At 38.1% G+C, this 22,242-nt stretch overlaps 2 protein-coding genes across 7 annotated transcripts in view; both read left to right on the plus strand.

The window, feature by feature from the left end:
• NUBPL (NUBP iron-sulfur cluster assembly factor, mitochondrial) overlaps window positions 1-22,242 on the plus strand; it is a 253,222-nt gene that overhangs the window by 182,426 nt on the left and 48,554 nt on the right. The gene's annotated exons all lie outside the window — the stretch shown is intronic.
• LOC101272398 (HIG1 domain family member 1A, mitochondrial) lies at window positions 18,551-19,560 on the plus strand. The gene has a single exon (XM_033409954.2). It carries the CDS (start codon window positions 18,590-18,592, stop codon window positions 18,869-18,871), a length of 282 nt encoding a protein of 93 aa, XP_033265845.1. The 5' UTR covers window positions 18,551-18,589; the 3' UTR covers window positions 18,872-19,560.

Consider the following 22,242-nt stretch of genomic DNA (forward strand, 5'->3'; position numbering starts at 1 on the left):
TCAGAGGAATGATAGTAAAAAGATGGTCCAAAATCTTGGAAATAGAATGGAGGAAGTACAAGAAATATTTAACAAGGGCCTAGAAGAACTAAAGAGCAAACAAACAATGGTGAACAACACAATAAATGAAACTAAAAGTTCTTTAGAAGGAATCAATAGCAGTATAACTGAGGCAGAAGAACAGAGAAGTGACCTGGAAGATAAAATAGTGGAAATAATGACCGCAGAGCAGAATAAAGAAAAAAGAATGAAAAGAATTGAGGACAGTCTCAGAGACCACTGGGACAACATTAAACGCACCAACATGAGAATAATAGGGGTCCCAGAAGAAGAAGAGAAAAAGAAAGGATCTGAGAAAATATTTGAATAGATTATAGTTGAAAACTTCCCTAATATGGGAAAGGAAACAGTCAATCAAGTCCAGGAAGCACAGAGAGTCCCATACAGGATAAATCCAAGGAGAAACACGCAAAGACACAAACTATCAAAAATTAAATACAAAGAAAAAATATTCAAAGCAGCAAGGGAAAAGAACAAGTAACATACAATGGAATCCCTATGAGGTTAACAGCTGATCTTTCAGCAAAAACTCTGCAAGGTAGAAGGGAGTGGCAGGACATATTTAAAATGATGAAATGGAAGAACCTACAACCAAGATTACTCTACCCAGCAAGGATCTCATTCAGATTCAACGGAGAAATTAAAACCTTTACAGACAAGCAAAAGCTAATAGAATTTAGTACTACCAAACCAGCTGTACAACAAATGCTAAAGAAATTTCTCTAGGCAGGAAACACAAGAGAAGAAAAAGGCCTACAATAACAAACCCAAAACAAGAAAATGGTAATAGGAACATACATATTGATAATTACCTTAAATGTAAATGGATTAAATGCTCCCACCAAAAGACATAGACTGGCTGAATGGATACAAAAAAAAGACCTGTATATATGTTGTATACAAGAAATACACTTCAGATCAAGGGACACATCCAGACTGAAAGTGAGGGGATGGAAAAGAGATTCCATACAAATGGAAATCAAAAGAAAGCTGGGGTAGCAATTCTCATATCAGACAAAATAGACGTTAAAATAAAGACTAGTACAAGAGACAAAGGAGGACACTACATAATGATCAAGGGATCAATCCATGAAGAAGATATAACAATTGTAAATATTTATGCACCCAACATAGGAACACCTCAATACATAAGGCAAATGCTAACAGCCATAAAGGGGGAAATCGACAGTAACACAATCATAGTAGGGGACTTTAACACCCCACTTTCACCAATGGACAGATCAACTGAAATGAAAATAAATGAGAAAACACAAGCTTTAAGTGGTACATTAAACAAAATGGACTTAATTGATATTTACAGGACTTTCCATCCAAAAACAACAGAATACACTTTCTTCTCAAGTGCTCTTGGAACATTCTCCAGAATAGATCATATCTTGGGTCAAACATAAGCCTTTGTTTAAGAAAATTGAATTCGTATCAAGTATCTTTTCCGACCACAATGCTATGAAACTAGATATCAATTACAGGAAAAAAGTGTAAAAAGTACAAACACATGGAGGCTAAACAATACACTACTAAATAAACAAGAGATCACTGAAGAAATCAAAAAGGAAATTAAAAAATACTTAGAAACAAGTAACAATGAACACATGATGACCCAAAACCTATGGGATGCAGTAAAAGCAGTTATAAGAGGGAAGATTATAGCAATACAATCCTACCTCAAGAACCAAGAAAAATCTCAAATAAACAACCTAACCTTACACCTAAAGCAATTAGAGAAAGAACCAAAAAACTCCACAGTTAGCAGAAGGAAAGAAACCATAAAGATCAGATGAGAAATAAATGAAAAAGAAGTGAAAAAAATGATAGCAAAGATCAATAAAACTATAGCTGTTTTTTTGAGAAGATAAACAAAATTGATAAACCATCAGCAAGATTCATCAAGAAAAAAGGGAGAAGACTTAAATCAACAGAATTAGAAATGAAAAAGGAGAAGTAACAACTGACACTGCAGAAATACAAAGGATCATGAGATGTTACTACAAGCAACTATATGCCAATAAAATGACAACCTGTTAGAAATGGACAAATTCTTAGAAAAGCAAAACCTTCCGAGACTGAACCAGGAAGAAATAGAAAATATAAACAGACCAATCACAAGCACTGAAATTGAGACTGTGATTAAAAATCTTCCAACAGGGCTTCCCTGGTGGCGCAGTGGTTGGGGGTCCGCCTGCCGGTGCAGGGGACGCGGGTTCGTGCCCCGGTCCGGGAGGATCCCGCATGCCGCGGAGCGGCTGGGCCCGTGAGCCATGGCCGCTGGGCCTGCGCGTCCGGAGCCTGTGCTCTGCGACGGGAGAGGCCACAGCGGTGAGAGGCCCGCGTACCGCAAAAAAAAAAAAAAAAATCTTCCAACAAACAAAAGTCCAGGACCAGATGGCTTCACAGGCAAATACTATCAAATATTTAAAGAAGAGCTAATACCTATCCTTCTTAAACTCTTCCACAATATAGCAGAGGGAGGAACACTCCCAAACTCATTCTACAAGGCCACCATCACCCTGATACGAAAACCAAACAAAGATGTCACAAAGAAAGAAAACTACAGGCCAATAACACTGATGAACATAGATGCAAAAGTCCTCAATAAAATACTAGCAAACAGAATCCAGCAGCACATTAAAAGGATTGTACACTATGATCAAGTGGGGTTTATCCCAGGAATGCAAGGATTCTTCAATATACAGAAATCAATCAATGTGATACACCATATTTACAAATCGAAGGAGTAAAATCATATGATCATCTCAATAGATGCAGAAAAAGCTTTCAACACCCATGTATGATAAAAACCCTCCAGACGGTAGGCATAGAGGGAGCTTACCTCAACCTAATAAAGTCCATATATGACAAACCCACAGCCAGCATCGTTCTCAATGGTGAAAAACTGAAACCATTTCCACTAAGATCAGGAACAACACAGGGATGCCCACTCTCACTACTGTTATTCAACATTGTTTTGGAAGTTTTAGCTACAGCAATCAGAGATGAAAAAGAAATAAGAAGAATCTAAATCGGAAAAGAAGAAGTAAAGCTGTGACTGTTTTCTGATGACATGATACTATACATAGAGAATCCTAAAGATGCTACCAGAAAACTACTAGAGCTAATCAATGAATTTGGTAGAGTAGCAGGAAAGAAAATTAATGCACAGAAATCTCTTGCATTCCTATACACTAATGATGAAATATCTGAAAGAGAAATTAAGGAAACACTCCCATTTCCAATGCAACAAAAAGAATAAAGTACCTAGGAGTAAACCTACCTAAGGAGACAAAAGACCTGCATGCAGAAAACTATAAGACACTGGTGAAAGAAATTAAAGATGGTACAAACAGATGGAGAGATATACCATATTCTTGGACTGGAAGAATCAACATTGTGAAAATGACTCTACTACTCAAAGCAATCTACAGATTCAATGCAATCCCTTATCAAAGTACCAGTGGCATCTTTCACAGAACTAGAACAAAAACTTTCACTATTTGTATGGAAACACAAGAGACCCCAAATAGCCAAACAGTCTTGAGAGAGAAAAACGGAGCTGGAGGAATCACACTCCCTGACTTCAGACTGTACTACAGAGCTACAGTAATCAAGACAGTATGGTACTGACACGCAAACAGAAATATAGATCAGTGGAACAGAATAGAAGGCCCAGAGAGAAACCCACACACTTATGGTCACCTTATCTTTGATACAGGATGCAAGAATATACAATGGAGAAAAGACATCCTTTTCAATAAGTGGTGCTGGGAAAACTGGACAGCTACATGTAAAAGAATGAAATTAGAACACTCCCTAACACCATATACAAAAATAAACTCAAAATGGGTTACAGACCTAAATGTATGGCCAGACATTATAAAACTCTTAGAGGAGAACGTAGGCAGAACCCTCTATGACATATATCACAGCAAGATCCTTTTTGACCCACCTCCTAGAGATATGGAAATAAAAGCAAAAATGAACAATTTTGAGCTAATGAAACTTAAAAGCTTTTGCACAGGAAAGGAAACCATGAACAAGATGAAAAGGCAACCCTTGGAATGCGAGAATATAATTGCAAATGAAGCAGCTGACAAGGGGTTAATCTCCAAAATATACAAGCAGCTCATGCAGCTCAATATCAGGAAAACAAACAACCCATTTCAAAAATGGGCAGAAGACCTAATAGACATTTCCCCAAAGATATACAGATTGCCAACAAACACATGAAAGGATGCTCAACATCACTAATCATTAGAGAAATGCAAGTCAAAACTACAATGAGGTATCACCTCACTCCAGTCAGAATGGCCATCATTAAAAAATCTACAAACAATAAATGCTGGACAGGGTGTGGAGAAAAGGGAACCCTCTTGCACTGTTGGTGGGAATGTAAATTGATACAGCCACTATGGAGACCAGTATGGAGGTTCCTTAAAAAACTAAAAATAGAACTACCATATGACCCAGCAGTCCCACTACTGGGGATATACCGTTGTGAAAACCACAATTGTAAAAGAGTCATGCACCACAGTGTTCATTGCAGCACTATTTACAAGAGCCAGGACATAGAAGCAACCTAAGTGTCCATTGAGAGATGAATGGATAAAGAAGATGTGGCAGGGCTTCTCTGGTGGTGCAGTGGTTGAGAGTCCGCCTGCCGATGCAGGCCACACAGGTTCGTGCCCCAGTCCGGGAAGATCCCACATGCCGTGGAGTGGCTGTGCCCGTGATCCATGGCCTCTGAGCCTGTGCATCTGGAGCCTGTGCTCCGCAACGGGAGAGGCCACAACAATGAGAGGCACGCGTACCGCAAAAAAAAAAAAAAAAAAAAAAAAAAAGATGTGGCATATATATACAATAGAATATTACTCAGCCATAAAAAGATACAAAATTGAGTTATTTGTAGTGAGGTGGATGGATCTAGAGTCTGTCATACAGAGTGAAGTGAGTCATAAAGAGAAAAAAATACCATATGCTAACACATATATATGGAATCTTAAAAAAAAAAAAGAAAAAACGGTTCTGAAGAACCTAGGGGCAGGACAGGAAAAAAGACACAGACGTAGAGCATGGACTTGAGGACATAGGGAGGGGCAAGGGTAAGCAGGGAAGAAGTGAGAGAATGGCACTGATATATATACATTACCAAATGTAAAATAGCTAGTGGGAAGAAGCCGCATAGCACAGGGAGATCAGCTCAGTGCTTTGTGACCACCTAGAGGGGTGGGATAGGGAGGCAGAGTGGAAGGGAGACGCAAGAGGGATGGGCTGTGGGGATATATGTATGGGTATAGGTGATTCACTTTGTTATACGGTAGAAACTAACACAACAATGTAAAGCAATTATACTCCAATAAAATGTTAAAAAAAAGAATGTTTATAAATGTTTATTGACTAAATTGTACTCCTGGAAGTTTGAAATGCCTGTTGCAGATTTCCAAAACTCTTTTATTATTTATGTGGATACTGTTGGTAAAATTGAGCTAAAATTTCAGTTATTCCCTGAGTTGTGAATTGGTACCTTGAAAAAGTTTAATTTACTTCACACAGATAAACTGATTTCCCTAAGCAATTTTCCTTTGTTTACTGAGATAACAGCCCCTCTCTTTGGACAGGATTTTTGATTATATCACCCTGTTATAATTTGTGCTTATATTCTAAAACCAACAATGTGTAGATTGGTGTTAATATTTACTTTTCCTTTGAGGCTTTGTTTCTTATATCCTACAATTTAAGCAGTGTATTTCTTTCTTTCTTATCTCTGATGAAGAGTCTACCCTGTAATAGGTGATTCATATTAGATGTGAATAAAAAGCAGTATTTTTAAAATTGTTGTAAAATATACATAACAGTTCAGTAGCATTATGTACATTCATATTGTTGTGCAACCATCACTACCATCTATCTCCAGAACTTTCTCATCTTCCCAAACTGAGTCTCTTTACCCAGTAAACAATAACTCTGAATTCCCTCCTCCCCCTGGCCCCTGGTAAGCACCATTCTCCTTTCAGAAACAGTACTTTTTATAATAAGATGAGAGAATGAAGCATGAGGAAAACTTTTTTTTTTTCTTTTTTGCGGTACGTGGGCCTCTCACTGTTGTGGCCTCTCCTATTGCGGAGCACAGGTTCCGGACTTGCAGGCTCAGCAGCTGTGGCTCACGGGCCCAGCCGCTCTGCAGCATGTGGGATATTCCTGGACCGGGGCATGAACCCATGTCCCCTGCATTGGTAGGCGGACTCTCAACCACTGTACCACCAGGGAAGCCTGGAAAACATATTTTTTAAGATTGCATTAAACATAAACCTAACATTGATTTTATGATTTATTAATAACATTTTATTTTATTTTTTTAATAAGGAAACCAGTGCGTACTTTATTTTGTTGTCATTCTTATAATCTTCTTTTGGGAAAAACTCATCAACTCAAAGTTTGCAATATATTCCATTGTAGGTAGCTGCTACTTTTGCTACTGTTTCTTCTTCTTTTCAAGTTTTTGTTTTCATTTCTCTTTTTTACGTTTTATGTTTTTATTGAAGTATAGTCAACATTAAGGTTGTAAATCAGCAAATATTATCCATATGAAGGTAGGTGCTAAGCACTCTAGAGCAGCGGTCCCCAACCTTTTTGGCACCAGGAATCGGTTTCGTGGAAGACAGTTTTTCCACGGTCAGAGGGGAGGGGATGGTTCAGGCAGTAATGTGAGCGACGGGGTGGTTGGTTCAGGCAGTAACGTGAGTGATGGGGAGCGATGGGGAGTGGCAGATGAAGCTTTGCTTAGTTGTTTGCTGCTCACTTCCTGCTGTGTGGCCTGGTTCCTAACAGGCTGCAGACTGGTACCAGTCCACCGCCTGGGGCTTTGGGACCCCTACTGTAGAGAATCCAAGGATAATTAAATTACAAGTCTTTCCTCTAGCATCTGTCACTCCCCTTCGCTCCACATTTATGCCATTACCACCTGAACCATCTCTCTCTCGCATTACTGCCTGAACCATCCCCCTCCCATCTGTGGAAAAATTATCTTCCACAAAACCAGTCCCTGGTGCCAAAAAGGTTGGGGACTGCTGCCCTAGACAAGCGTTCCATACCTTTTTTCCATTCTTGGACCTTTTTTTGAGTATTTGTTATATAAATGGATTCCGTCCATGAAAATGTATTTGTACCTACAGAAACACAATTTTTATATATGATTTCAGAAGGTTCGCAGTCCTCCAGTTAAAAGTCCCATCCCTAAACCCTTGTATACTATTGGTGGGAATGTAAATTGGTACAGCCGCTGGGGAAAACATTATGGAGGTTTCTCAAAAAACTAAAAGTAGAACTACCATATGGCCCAGCAATTCCACTTCTGAATATATATATATATATATATATATATCTCTCTGAAAGAAACAAAAACACTAATTCGAAAAGATACATGCCACCCCAATGTTCATAGCAGCATTATTTACAAAAGCCAAGATATGTAAGCAACCCAAATGCCTATTATCAGATGAATGGATAAAGAAGATGTACACACACACACGCACACACACACACAATGGAATACTACTCAACTGTAAAAAAGAATGAAAATTTGCTATTCACAACAACATGGATGGATTTGGAGGGTATTATGCTAAGTGAAGTAAGTCAGACAGAGAAAGACAAATACTGTATGATGTTGCTTTTATGTGGAATCCAAAAAAATACAACAAACTAGTGAATATAACAAAAAAGAAACAGACTCACAGATACAAAGAGCAAACTAGTGGTTACTATTGGGGGCAGTATAGGGGTAGGGGATTTAGAGGTACATACTATTAGATGTAAAATAAGCTACAAGGATATTATATTTTATAATACTTCTAAATGGAACATAACATTTAAAAATTATGAGTCACTATATTGTATGCCTGTAACATATATAATATTATACATCAACTATACTCCAAAAAAAAAAAAAAAAGGTCCCAGCCCTAGGAGATAGAGCAAGGGGAAGGGCAGGGAGAGGGAGCGGCAGGTAAGGAAAAAAAACATGGATAGCTACAATGTGGAGTACGAGAAGTGCTGTATGAGAGATGTAAACCCCATGGTATGGAGGATCAAAGGAAGAAGAGATCATGAGTTTGAAGAGAACTGTAAAACACATCATGGAGATGAACCTTAAAGAATAAATAAGATTCATTGTAGCACATTGAAGATAGCACCACACCTAGTTTGCTTTGTCTTTTCTTGGGAAAGAAATCTGAAAATGAAACTTCTAGTGTTCTATAATTCTGTTATGGAAACTTAACATATATGTCACTGGCCAAGTCTGCTTCATTAAAAAAAACCAATAGGGCCAGGTACTAAAGATGCTTTTGAAAATACATAAACTTAGCTATATCTGGACTATGACAGTAAAATTGTTGTTTATCAGTATTTTCTAAGTTTTCTATAATGAATGTGTATATTTTTATAATTTAAAAAGTAGATACCACTCATGTTTTTTTTTAAATTGAAGTATAGTTGATTTACAATGTTGTGTTAATTTCTGCTGTACAGCAGTGATTCAGTTATACATATACATACATTCTATTTCACATTCTTCTCCATTATGGTTTATCACAGGATGTTGAATATAATTCCCTGTGCTGTACAGTAGGACCTTGTTGTTTAATGTTTCTATATGTAGTAGTTTGCATCTACTAACCACAAACTCCCACTCCATCCCTCCCCCTCCCCCCTCCCCCCTCGGCAACGACATGTCTGTGAGTCTGTTTTTGTTTTGTAAGTATATCCATTTGTGTCGTATGTAGATTCCACATATAAGTGATATCATATGGTATTTGTATTTGTCTTTCTCTTTCTGACTTCACTTAGTATGATAATCTCTAGGTCCATCCATGCACTGCAAATGGTATTATTTCATTCTTTTTTATGGCTGAGTAATATTCCATTGTATATATGTACATCACATCTTCTTTATCCATTCATCTGTCAATGGATATTTAGGTTGTTTCCATGTCCTGTCTATTGTAAATAGTGATATTGTGAACATAGGGGTGCATGGTTCTTTGAATTATAGTTTTGTCTGGATATATGCCCAAGAGTAGGATTGCTGGATCATACAGCAACTCTGTTTTTAGTTTTTGAGGAGCCTTCATACTGTTTTCCACAGTAGCGGCACCAACTTACATTCCCACCAACAGTGTAGGAGGGTTCCCTTTTCTCCACACCCTCTCCACCATTTGTTATTTGTAGACTTTTTAATGGTGGCCATTCTGATCAGTGTGAGGTGGTATCTCATTATAGTTTTGATTTACATTTCTCTAATAATTAGCGATGTTGCCTGTTGGCCATCTGTATGTCTTTGGAGAAATGTCTATTTAGGTCTTTTGCCCATTTTTTGATTGGGATTTTTTTTCTTTTGTTTTTGAGTTGTGTGAGCTGTTTGTATATTGTGGAAATTAAGCCCTGTCGGCCATATCAGTTGCAAATATTTTCTCCCAATCCATAGGTTGTCTTTTCATTTTGTTTATGGTTTCCTTTGCTGAGAAAGCACGCATTCTTTAAAGACAATAAATTTCTGTGTAAATTGGTACCATGATGATTGGCTGTTATTAATAAACTGCCATTTAATGACAGCCTTCCATATATTTGTTTTTTATTTAATGATCACAGGTGTTATATTATCCCTATTTTCTTAAATCTTTGAAGGGTTAAGTAACTTTCCCAAGACCACACAGTTACAGTGGGTCATAACTGAGGTTCATATCAGTTCTGACTGAGTTTAAAGCTCATGCTCTTAACCTCTACATCAAGCTGCCCTAATACAAAACCCAACAATATTTGACTCATTGGTTTTCTATGTTTAATTCCGGTCCATTCAACCCATTTAGGTTATAATTACTCTAATCTAGGCAATCTCTGATAAAAATAAATTTGTCAATGAATATGCCTAAACCTGTGCACCCATACATGGTGAGTATCCAACCAATGGTCTAGATTGGTGTCTCCTATATTCACAGTTTTTGCTTGTTTGTTTTTGACTCCTAAGAGATTGCTTTGGGCCCCTTTATACATCCTGGGAAGGTTGGAGGCAGTCTAGAAGCAGTCTCCTTTGGGCTTTAGGAGGAGAGCCCCAAATGATTCTTGGGAAGACCAATATTGTCTTTGGGCTGACCATACTGGTCTTGGGCATTTGGCTGGTTTCCAGGCACACTAGCTCTCAGTATAGCATTGTAGGTATCAGTGTTAATACAGTCATACTATGGCTTATTATGTCAATGTTAAAATTAATGGCAATGAGAAGACTAGATTTTCTACAGTCAATATGTCTTAATTTTATAATTAGAAAAAAATAGCAAACAAAGAAAGTATCCAACCAAAAGAATTTGGGGGGGACAGATGCATATGATGATTGTGTCTTTGTGGATGTGTGTTTGCTAAAGGCTTAGTTCCTGAGGTTTGGTTTTATTCAGGCCAATGTCATTTCACAACTAATATATCTAAGTATATACCAGAATTAAGCCAGCTCCCAAGATTTGGATGGAAGGGCACCAACCAAAGGGTTACTGGCCTGGCTTGAACCATGGCTTTCATCAATTTATGTAATCTGGAGCAGACTGTCAGAATCATGTCTCCCTTTCTAGACCTAATTGAATTATCTTTTCTCTACTTATGAACCTAATCTTCCTTTCCTCTTATCATTGACTTTAGATCTCTTTTAAGGTATGCTGTGTTCTACTTTTTCTTATGTCCCATATCCCACAAACCACATAAGCTTCTTAGACTCCCATTTGAGCCCCCCTGTGATTTGACTTCCCTTCCTTTCCCACTAAACTCCTTCATATACCATGGGATCACTCCCCCAAAAACCTTATATACTCACTGCCTCCTCTTTCCTTCCTTTACTTTCCAAAATCTCTAACTTAGCATACATTTGACACTCACTTAAAATGTCTTTCCTCCCCAGTCAGTGGGTACCCCAATCCTGCATAACCTTTATTCTAAATGCCTACTACTTAGCATTTTCCCCAAACCCGCATTTAGGAAACATTTCTCCCTCTTTGGAATTCACATAGCATTTTATTTGGACCGTTCCTATAGCACTTCTTATGTTCTCTGTTCAAAACTTGCATAACTGTGTTATCTTCTCTACCAGACTGTTACACCCTGGAGGGGTAAGGCTCTGTTTCATTCATCTTTGTGTTTCTCAGGATGCTAAACTCAGTGCCTTCCTGTGACCACTCAGGAAGTGTTGATCAATGAATGAATGTTTTATCTGTGTTGGTATTATCTTCCCAACTAGGTGGTAAGCTGCTTGAATGCAATAATTTTTTCCTATTTATCACAGTATTTCTTAGAGTACCTTGGACAATGGCTTATGCAATTAATATTGATTGAATAAATGACAAAGCTAGTTGACTAATTGTCACTGTTTATGTGAACAGATCTGCGCCCCCTTATCTTTCTTACCATCCTGCTAACTCACTCCTGTGATCTCTCCCACCCCAACTGCTTTTACCTAGGAGCTTTTTTTCTATGTGTAAGTTAAAGAAAGCATTTATTTTAAAAAACATACATTTTATTTCACTCTTCCTTTGAGAGAAAAATATTTTCATTTTAGGGATATCTTTATGCTGTCTTTTTTCTTGTACTATATATAACATCCTTGTGGTTAGTTGAAACCTTTTAGTATTAACTTTTTTTGGTGTCTGGGATAATAGTCTGCATGTGGGCAGTTGTTATTTGGTTACATGCAGGCTCTGTATTAAATTACTGGTGAGAATCACTAGCATTGCTCCATTGTAAGTTAATAAATTCTTTTATTTACTTGCAGGGATATTTAGCAAGGTGTTAAGTACCTCTCTCTTTATCCTTACCTGTGGAACACCTGCCTACCCCATAGACTTATAAGGATCAAATGAGATAATGAATATAAAAGCTCCATCTAAATGTATGGTATTTTTTAGAAACTACTTGAACACTTTAAAAGAGGTTTTCAGACAAAGATGTCACAAAGAAAGAAAACTACAGGCCAATATCACTGATGAACATAGATGCAAAAATACTAGCAAACAGAATCCAACAGCACATTAAAAGGATCATACACCATGATCAAGTGGGGTTTATTCCAGGAATGCAAGGATTCTTCAATATACCCAAATCAATCAACGTGATACACCACATTAACAACTTGAAGGAGAAAAACCATATGATCATCTCAATAGATGCAGAGAAAGCTTTCGACAAAATTCAACACCCATTTATGATAAAAACCCTGCAGAAAGTAGGCATAGAGGGAACTTCCTCAACATAATAAAGGCCATATATGACAAACCCACAGCCAACATCGTCCTCAATGGTGAAAAACTGAAACCATTTCCACTAAGATCAGGAACAAGACAAGGTTGCCCACTCTCACCACTCTTATTCAACATAGTTTTGGAAGTTTTAGCCACAGCAATCAGAGATGAAAAAGAAATAAAATGAATCCAAATTGGAAAAGAAGAAGTCAAGCTGTCACTGTTTGCAGATGACATGATACTCTACATAGAGAATCCTAAAGATGCTACCAGAAAACTACTAGAGCTAATCAATGAATTTGTTAAAGTAGCAGGATACAAATTTAATGCACAGAAATCTCTGGCATTCCTATAATATACATTAATGATGAAAAATCTGAAAGAGAAATTAAGGAGACACTCTCATTTACCATTGCAACAAAAAGAATAAAATATCTAGAAATAAACCTACCTAAGGAGACAAAAGACCTGTATGCAGAAAACTATAAGACACTGATGAAAGAAATTAAAGATGATACAAATAGATGGAGAGATATACGATGTTCTTGGATTGGAAGAATCAACATTGTGAAAATGACTCTACTCCCCAAAGCAATCTACAGATTCAATGCAATCCCTATCAAACTACCACTGTCATTTTTCACAGAACTAGAACAAAAAATTTCACAATTTGTATGGAAACACAAAAGACCCCGAATAGCCAAAGCAATCTTGAGAACGAAAAATTGAGCTGGGAGAATCAGGCTCCTGGACTTCAGACTATACTACAGAGCTACAGTAATCAAGACAGTTTGGTACTGGCACAAAAACAGTAATATAGATCAATGGAACAGGATAGAAAGCCCAGAGATAAACCTACGCACATATGGTCACCTTATCTTTGATAAAGGAGGCAAGAATATACAATGGAGAAAAGACAACCTCTTCAATAAATGGTGCTGGGAAAACTGGACAGCTACATGTAAATGAATGAGATTAGAACACTCCCTAACACCATACACAAAAATAAACTCAAAATGGATTAGACCTAGGGCTTCCCTGGTGGCGCAGTGGTTGAGATTCCACCTGCCGATGGAGGGGACGCGGGTTCGTGCGCCGGTCCAGGAAGATCCCACATGCCGCGGAGTGGCTGGGCCCATGAGCCATGGCCGCTGAGCCTGCACGTCCGGAGCCTGTGCTTTGCAGGAGCCTGTACTTCGCAGCGGGAGAGGCCACAACAGTGAGAGGCCCGCGTATCGAAAAAAAAAAAAAATGGATTAGACCTAAATGTAAGGCCAGAAACTATCAAACTCTTAGAGGAAAACATAGGCAGAACCCTCTGACATAAATCACAGGAAGATCCTTTTTGACCCACCTCCTAGAGAAATGGAAATAAACAAATGGGACCTAATGAAACTTAAAAGCTTTTGCACAGCAAAGGAAACCATAAATAAGACCAAAAGACAACCCTCAGAATGGGAGAATATATTTGCAAATGAAGCAACTGACAAAGGATTAATCTCCAAAATTTACAAGCAGCTCATGCAGCTCAATAACAAAATAACAAACAACCCAATCCAAAAATGGGCAGAAGACCTAAATAGACACTTCTCCAAAGAAGATATACAGATTGCCAACAAGCACATGAAAGAATGCTCAGCATCATTAATCATTAGAGAAATGCAAATCAAAACTACAATGAGGTATCATCTCACACTGGTCAGAATGGCCATCATCAAAAAATCTAGAAACAGGGCTTCCCTGGTGGCGCAGTGGTTGAGAGTCTGCCTGCCGATGCAGGGGACACAGGTTCGTGCCCCGGTCCGGGAAGATCCGACATGCCGCGGAGTGGCTGGGCCCATGATCCATGGCTGCTGAGCCTGCACGTCCTGAGCCTGTGCTCTGCAATGGGAGAGGCCACAGCAGTGAGAGGCCCGCGTACTGAAAAAAAAAAAAAAAAAAAAAAAATCCAGAAACAATTAATGCTGGAGAGGGTGTTGAGAAAAGGGAATACTCTTGCACTGTTGGTGGGAATGTAAATTGATACAGCCACTATGGAGAACAGTATGGAGGTTCCTTAAAAATCTACAAATAGAACTACCATATGACCCAGCAATCCCACTACTGGGCATATACCCTAAGCAAACCATAATTCAAAATGAGTCACGTACCAATATGTTCATTGCAGCTCTGTTTACAATAGTCAGGATATGGAAGCAACCTAAGTGTCCATCAACTGATGAATGAATAAAGAAGATGTGGCACATATATAGAATGGAATATATCACTCAGCCATAAAAAGTAACGAAATTGAGTTATTTGTAGTGAGGTGGATGGACCTAGAGTCTGTCATACAGAGTGAAGTAAGTCAGAAAGAGAAAAACAAATACCGTATGCTAACACATATATATGGAATCTAAGAAAAAAAAAAATCATGAAGAACCTAGGGTTAAGACGGGAATAAAGACACTGACCTACTAGAGATTGGACTTGAGGATATGGGAAGGGGGAAGGGTAAGCTGTGACAAAGTGAGAGAGTGGCATGGACATGTATACACTACCAAACATAAAATAGATAGCTAGTGGGAAGCAGCCGCATAGCACAGGGAGATCAGCTCGGTGGTTTGTGACCACCTAGAGGGGTGAGATAGGGAGGGTAGGAGGGAGGGAGACGCAGGTGGGAAGAGATATGGGAACATATGTATTTGTATAACTGATTCACTTTGTTATAAAGCAGAAACTAACACACCGTTGTAAAGCAATTATACTCCAATAAAGATGTTAAAAAAAATAAGTAAAAGGTTTTTTTGGGGGAGGGGGCGGATAGTGAAATGTTGTGAATTACAAAGAGCCTTTATATGAACTTTGCATTTCTCCAAGCCATGTTGAGAATGAAATTGTTTTATACTTGTAAAGAGACATCCTTTTGCAAAATTCATGGAGGCAGACCTGTACAAGCAAAAAGACCTTCTTTTTGAATGCTAATTAGCAACTCTTTGTACGTGTTCGATTTTGTTCCATGGGATAGATGACAAGCTTATTATAAGAATAAACTTTAACGAAAAAAATATCATCCTCTTATTTGTGTTAAAATCGTGTAGCAACAATAGTGATAAATGTGTTGACAGTAGTATTAGTGGCTAATGATTTAAATTTGAGCTTATGTGGACTGAATCATTACATACTGCAAGTGCCTTGTATTTGTAGTAATTGCTAGAGGGAAAGGAGACAGAATAGTGTGTGGCAAATAACCGGTTACAGTCTTTGGATTTACTCTTGTCTTGTTGAACGTGCCAAGGGGAAAAGCCAGAGTTATCAGTGCTGGTTTTGTTTTGTTGTTTTTCTTACTTTTTTCTTTTTTGTAATACAGTTTGCTGAGTTTTTGCTTGTTGTTTGTTTCACTTGTAAAGTAGTTGGTGCCATATATTGAATTGGGTAGATTCCATCGTTGACTTCCAAGTTTTTGTTTTTTTGTTTTTTAATGAATAGCGATGAACTCTTGGGAATTATTGAACACTTAACTGCTCATCCATAATGGAAGAGGATTAATATTTCTTTGAGGAACATTATAAGTTCCTTGAAATTTTTGAAAATATATGCACTATGCTAGTATTTGAATTCTAATAAATGTTGCCTAAAATATTTTTCTTCCTTCCTTTGCTTCAACTGAGATCCTCTGTATGAGTATCTGAAGACTATCTTAATTTGACTTTAACTCTTGGAATTAAGAGTTTATGCCTCTCATGAAATCTATGAAGCATATTTTTGTTTTTTGAGAGACTGGAGAGTTTTAGTAATTTATTCATATTAAGGTGCTATATTAGTCAGGGTCCTGGCTGGAAAGAGATGACACATCTTTAAAGGAATTAACAGAGTGGGTTTAATGAAGGGACTAGTTACCGAGGTGTGGGCAGCATTAAGGAAACAAACAAGAGATGGTGAAGTACCCAGAGACTAGTGACAGTAGGAATTTTTACTGTCTCTCTGCCTGAAGGGGCAGAGAGTGAACTGTGTCGGTGGGACCTGGCGACTGCTGAAGCCATGGAGGAGGGGCTGCCTGTTGGGATTTGTGGCCACAGAGGAACAGAGCCAAGGGCAGAACTCCTGCAAGGCAGGGAGGGAGCAGTTGTGTGTGGTACTAATAGTACTAGAGCGTCTTTCTCCTCCCACAGCCTCCTATCCCGCTGATACCTCCTACTGGCAGATCCTTATTGAAAGCCAGAGGGTAAGGAAACTCAGGTGATACAGTCCACAGAGGTCAGCTACCTGGGCACTGATCAGGGCAGAGAATGAAGCAGAGCTTGGGGAAGGTGGAGAGGAAGGAAGTGGAGCACAGCAAGTGGAAAATAACCAGAAGTTTTTTTTTTCTTCATGATCATCATTATAACTGTGAATTAGTGACTTGCAATACATGAAATACAAAGCAAAGATTCCTGCCCTCTAAAAGTTTGAAGCTAATACAGATATCAGTAGTACACTCAAATTAGTGAAAATCCATGCTATCAGAAAGCAAAATTTTACTGTCATCAAATTAATGAATAGAATATTTATATTGGAGATGAACTCTGATATAAGTATATTTTGTTGCAGTGGGGAGTAATGGATAGAAGAGTTTATTCTGATAGGGTAGAGTTATGAAAAAAGTTCTCCTTCACTTCATTAAGTAAAGATTGATGCAGGAATAAAACTTTTGGAAATGGTTCTTATAAGAGAAGCGACAAAGACCGAACACTCGCAAGGGGAGCAACATGATCCCATCTTGGTCCTCTCTCTTATTCTTCCAGGGGAGGGCAGGTAGTCCTAGTGTGGGGCCTGTTTTGATCTCTTTTCTATAGGGAGGGAGAAGCTACTGTATACGGCAGAGTAGTCAGACAATATGCTAAATATCCATGGGCTCAAGAGAAGCTGCACTACCAGACTGGCATTACATTATGAAAATGAGGCGATGCACTTTCTTCCTGTCTGGACTCTACAGAGAGAAGGAAAGCCAGAAGCTTTTCTGCCTCTCATTCACTTAAATGAGATGGGGTGGGAATTTTAAATAAAGCCACCTTAATATTTCAGTCATCGTTTAAAGTGAAAGGCATTTATTGCCTGTGGAAGGCATTGGGCCTTTTGCCACATTAACTGAACTCCTATTCACTCATGATAGATTCTTGAGAAAAAGCTGTACAAATCCACACTAGTATTTTCCCCACCAACAGCAGTTTGGCCTCAATTATCTCTTTTACAGTAATACTCTTTGACTGCCAATTTGGACAGTAGTTTTTATAACATGAAAGCCTATTGGGGTTTGGAGAATCAGAAACTTACTGTTGCCATCATTAAATAAGTAAATGACCATGGGCCATATTTGGCTACTTTGGATTTTTGTGCTGTTTTTCCCCTACATTTTATAATTTATAATTACCTCAAATTGTAAAGCTTGAAACATGCTTGTACCTAATAGGTGGTAGACTTAGGTCATAGCTTTTCCTGGTATTCAGAGATAGTAAATCTTCATTATGTTTTCAGTTTGTAGTGTGAAACTTTAAAGGAGACAGTCAGTTTTGGACTTCTTCCAGGTGTCTTTCCGTGCAAATGTTGGACAGGATTATAATTAATGGATATTTGGCAAAGAATCGCATGATGTGGAAGAGAATTATTGTTTTAGCCATCAAATTATAAAAATTCTTTCCAAAATAAAATTGTTTTGTTGTTAGACAAATTGTAGCCAAGGGTTAAAGACTAGGAATTGTATTCCAATGTTTTATCCTTTTTTTTTTTTTTTTTTTTTACGGTACACGGGCCTCTTACTCTTGTGGCCTCTCCCGTTGCGGAGCACAGGCTCCGGACGCACAGGCTCAGCGGCCATGGCTCACGGGCCCAGCCACTCTGCGGCATGTGGGATCTTCCCGAACCCGGGCACGAACCCGTGTCCCCTACATCGGCAGGCAGACTCTCAACCACTGCGCCACTAGGGAAGCCCTATCCTTTTTTTTAAATACAATTGTATTTATTTATTTTTATACAACAGGTTCTTATTAGTTATCCATTTTATACATATTAGTGGCCAATGTTTTATCTTTAAGGACACTCCTGGTACTCAGTCTGAAACTTCAGTCCTTGTTAGATTGGGAATCAAATTATAAAGCAAATACTGATATAATGCCATTGGTTAATGAACAACAATGTTTCCAATCTAAATTTAAGAAGCACGTTTCGAGAAGCCGGTAGGAGCCTGCGACGTTGTGCCGTTGTCTGAAGATTCTTCAATCACTATGTCAAGTGACACAGATGTTTCTCTTTCTTCATATGATGAAGATCAGGGATCTAAACTTATCCGAAAAGCTAGAGAGGCACCATTTGTCCCCATTGGAATGGCAGGTTTTGCAGCAATCATTGCATATGGATTATATAAATTGAAGAGCAGGGGCAATACTAAAATATCTGTTCACCTGATCCACATGCGCGTGGCAGCCCAAGGCTTTGTTGTGGGAGCAATGACTCTTGGTGTGGGCTATTCCATGTATCAAGAATTCTGGGCAAAACCTAAACCTTAGAAGACGAGATGCTGTCTTGGTCTTGGTGGTGTTTGCTTTAGTTAGACATCTCATATTGAGGTTATATGTTTATGTTGAAAATAAATTCTGTGGGTCGGACAATAACATGGTAATTTGAATATTGGCTTCCTTTCTGGCAGGCTTGATTTGCCTAGTGACTAGTTCACTAGCTAGGTCATTCAGGGGAGTCAGATTAGCACAAAAATATGTCACTTTTTTTTTTTTTTTTTTTTTTTGTGGTACGCGGGCCTCTCACTGTTGTGGCCTCTCCCGTTGTGGAGCACAGGCTCCGGCCATGGCTCACGGGCCCAGCCGCTCCGCGGCATGTGGGATCTTCCCGGACCGGGGCACGAACCCGTGTCCCCTGCATCGGCAGGTGGACTCTCAACCACTGCGCCACCAGGGAAGCCCAAAAAACATGTCACTTTTAAATGCACTTGGTAGTGGTACAGTGTCTGCCTTCTTAAACTCTTCTGATAAAATTAGTTGTAAAGAGGACAACATGCCAAACCTGAAAATGCTCCCAGTTGCTGCAGAATATCATATGCTTTTGATGTAATGTAGGAATCCTATTTACCCCAGTTAATTTAACTCTTTCTGACTGCCTTGTGGACTGAGTACTGTTTTTAAGGTCTGGTTGGCTCTTGAAGAACCCTTTCAGAACAGTGCACGGAATACAACATTATAAACCTCCCAGCAGCTATGTGTGTGTTTTTAAACCAAACCTAAAGAGCTGGTAACAGCTGCTTTGAAGTAGTATCTGTTTGAGAATCATAGTTGTAAACATGAGAATAACTTAACTGTAGATCCCCGTTTAGCTGTTTTGTAATTGCAGAATTATAGTTTGCTGCTGTTATATTAGAATAATTTTTAAATGGCATTTTTAAATAGAAGTGTGTATTTTAAGTGCTAATGCAAAGGTAAATGAAAAATGCTTTTTAAATATGTGCAGTCTATTTTCTCTGAAAGAATCATAAATGTTAAACTAAATAAATTGCCTGTAATGGAAGTGAAAAAAAAAGAAGCAGGGCTTTTGTATTTGGGTCAACATATATTATAGGTAGAAGTTATAGTATGTTAGTTAACAGTTCAAAGAAATAGCCCGAGAATTAACAACTTTTGAACTATGACATGGAAAGACCCAGGATTTTAAAAACTCCCAAATGATTCTTATATAGTCAGCTTTCAGAATCACTTTGTCTAGACCAGCTTATCTGATGTTTGAATTCCTTGATTATCTAGGCTGTGTTTGGATGGGATGCTTCTGATATAGTTCATTCAGTTTTGTCGTTGAAGAATTTCTAGGCATTTTCTTCATAATATGTCTGACAGCTAAAATTCCTTAATATCTTAAAGTTCAATGAATAGTTAATGGCCAATGGGTAGTCAGATTCATATTAGAAACCACTTTTAAATCTATTAAACATTTATATGTTGAAAAAGTGCAAGTCCCACAGTCTATCATTTAAAAATTTTTGCACTTTGTCATAGATGTTAGAAATTTGATCAGAGTTTGATGTGTAGCTCTGAAGAATGTCTTCATGTCTTAAGTATGACAGTATTTGGAAATGGAGCAAAGCTTTTCCATGTAAAGTCTCAGCCTTTATTTCCTGAAAGACACCTGGCTAGATAAAGTTAAGGTAATCAAGGTATAGCAGTTCTCCTCTCTGGAGTTCATGGAGAAAGAATATGTATAAAAAGGGATGTGTTTCATTATTAAACAGGCAGCCTTTGGTGGTAGCTCACTATGAGCATGGGCAGGCTGAGCTTCATGTGCATCTAACAGAATTTGAAATACAAAATATTACATCTAAGAGCCTAACATGAACAGACACTCACAGAAGAGCAAAAGAGTTCTCTGAGTTGCAGAGAAATATGTGTGCAACAAGTAGGCTCCCCTAGGTGTTTACTGATCAACATAATGATGGATTCAAGACTGGAGGGAAGCCAGGATTTTATCTTAACTTTACTGGAAATATCAGAAGTGGGGGGAGAATGAGAATGAAAGAGAGAGAGAGAGAGAGACAGCAAAGTGTGAGCATAAGAGAACTGTTTCGTTCCACCCCAAGCTCTTTAGAATTTCCAGAAGCTTCGCCTGTCCCCAGTGGTTCACAGTGAATGTAGTCTGGATCCCCTGGTGAATTCTTTGTTAGCATCATTAAGGTGAGGTGATTGGAAGCCTGTTGACTCCATTATTGAAGAGCCAATCTTTATCCCTAAACAGCAGATACGCATCCAGATTCCTTGGACAAACTTGAATTCTTAATTAAGTTCCAAAGTGCAAGTGCTCTCTCTCACCAATGATTTTGAAATACTGTGCTTTCCACTAATTATTGTGTTTTATAATTCTTTTTGGCAGCAATTGACATAATTTCCTGTAACAAAATTCATTTCTAAAGTGAGCAAAATGATTGATCTTTAAATTAATAAAGCATATCCCCTTTGTGACTGTAGTCAATTCTCTCTCTCCTCTGCAGGAATGGAGCATAGAGTCCAAAACAGTGACTCATGAAAGAATTACTTATATTCCCTGTTGAAACACAGTCTGTGGGTACATTTGATGTGACTTTACCTTTTAAATTATGTTTTACTTAATCTGATACTAATATTAGTGGGCATTCCTTGATATTAAAGCAAATAATGTTTATAATTCAGGAGGTTTGGGAGTTGTAGAGGAGAATGACAGGGGAGAGCTAAAAAATACCAATCTCCTTTAGAGTCAGTAAACAATTGTGTTTATGTTAAGCTAGCAGAAAATGATTATTTTCTTTTGCTGCAAGTATCTTTAAATAAATCAAGGAGCATCAGTAGCAGTAAATATTAGAGCACTGTGAACATTAAGAATAGCAGTTGATTTCTTCTTTTAAGTCTTAGTTGACTTTACACTGACATGCGCAAGGGCTGTATAGAATTACTCATCCAGGTATAATTATGGGCAGTTTCTGTTGTACATTTTTATTAGGTTCCAGCACTGAAGTTCTCAGTCAAGCCTGGGAATTAGATACAATTTATGCCATGGAGACTTAGAATGGCATAATTGAGTAATTCCACACTGGTATAATTATGATCAGCCTAACATCTGGAATAATCAGTTTTAAATGCTTAACTACTGTGAACTCTGACCCAAATCCAGATATGCAGTTTTTTCCTCTCAATACTCAAGAGAATTGGCAATTAAGACAATACTCAAAATAATTATTTTTTAGGATGTTTACATATTTACCAGAATCCGATAGACACCTAACCTCTTACAGTAAATCTCAGCTGAGATTTAAAAAGCCCTTACACAGATTACAACTTGGAAAATAACATTTAAACAATATTATTTAATTATTTGGACTTAGACATTTACCCTAGACAATGGATAGAAA

This window comes from Orcinus orca, chromosome 2, assembly GCF_937001465.1.
Source record: "Orcinus orca chromosome 2, mOrcOrc1.1, whole genome shotgun sequence".
NCBI lineage: Eukaryota > Metazoa > Chordata > Mammalia > Artiodactyla > Delphinidae > Orcinus > Orcinus orca.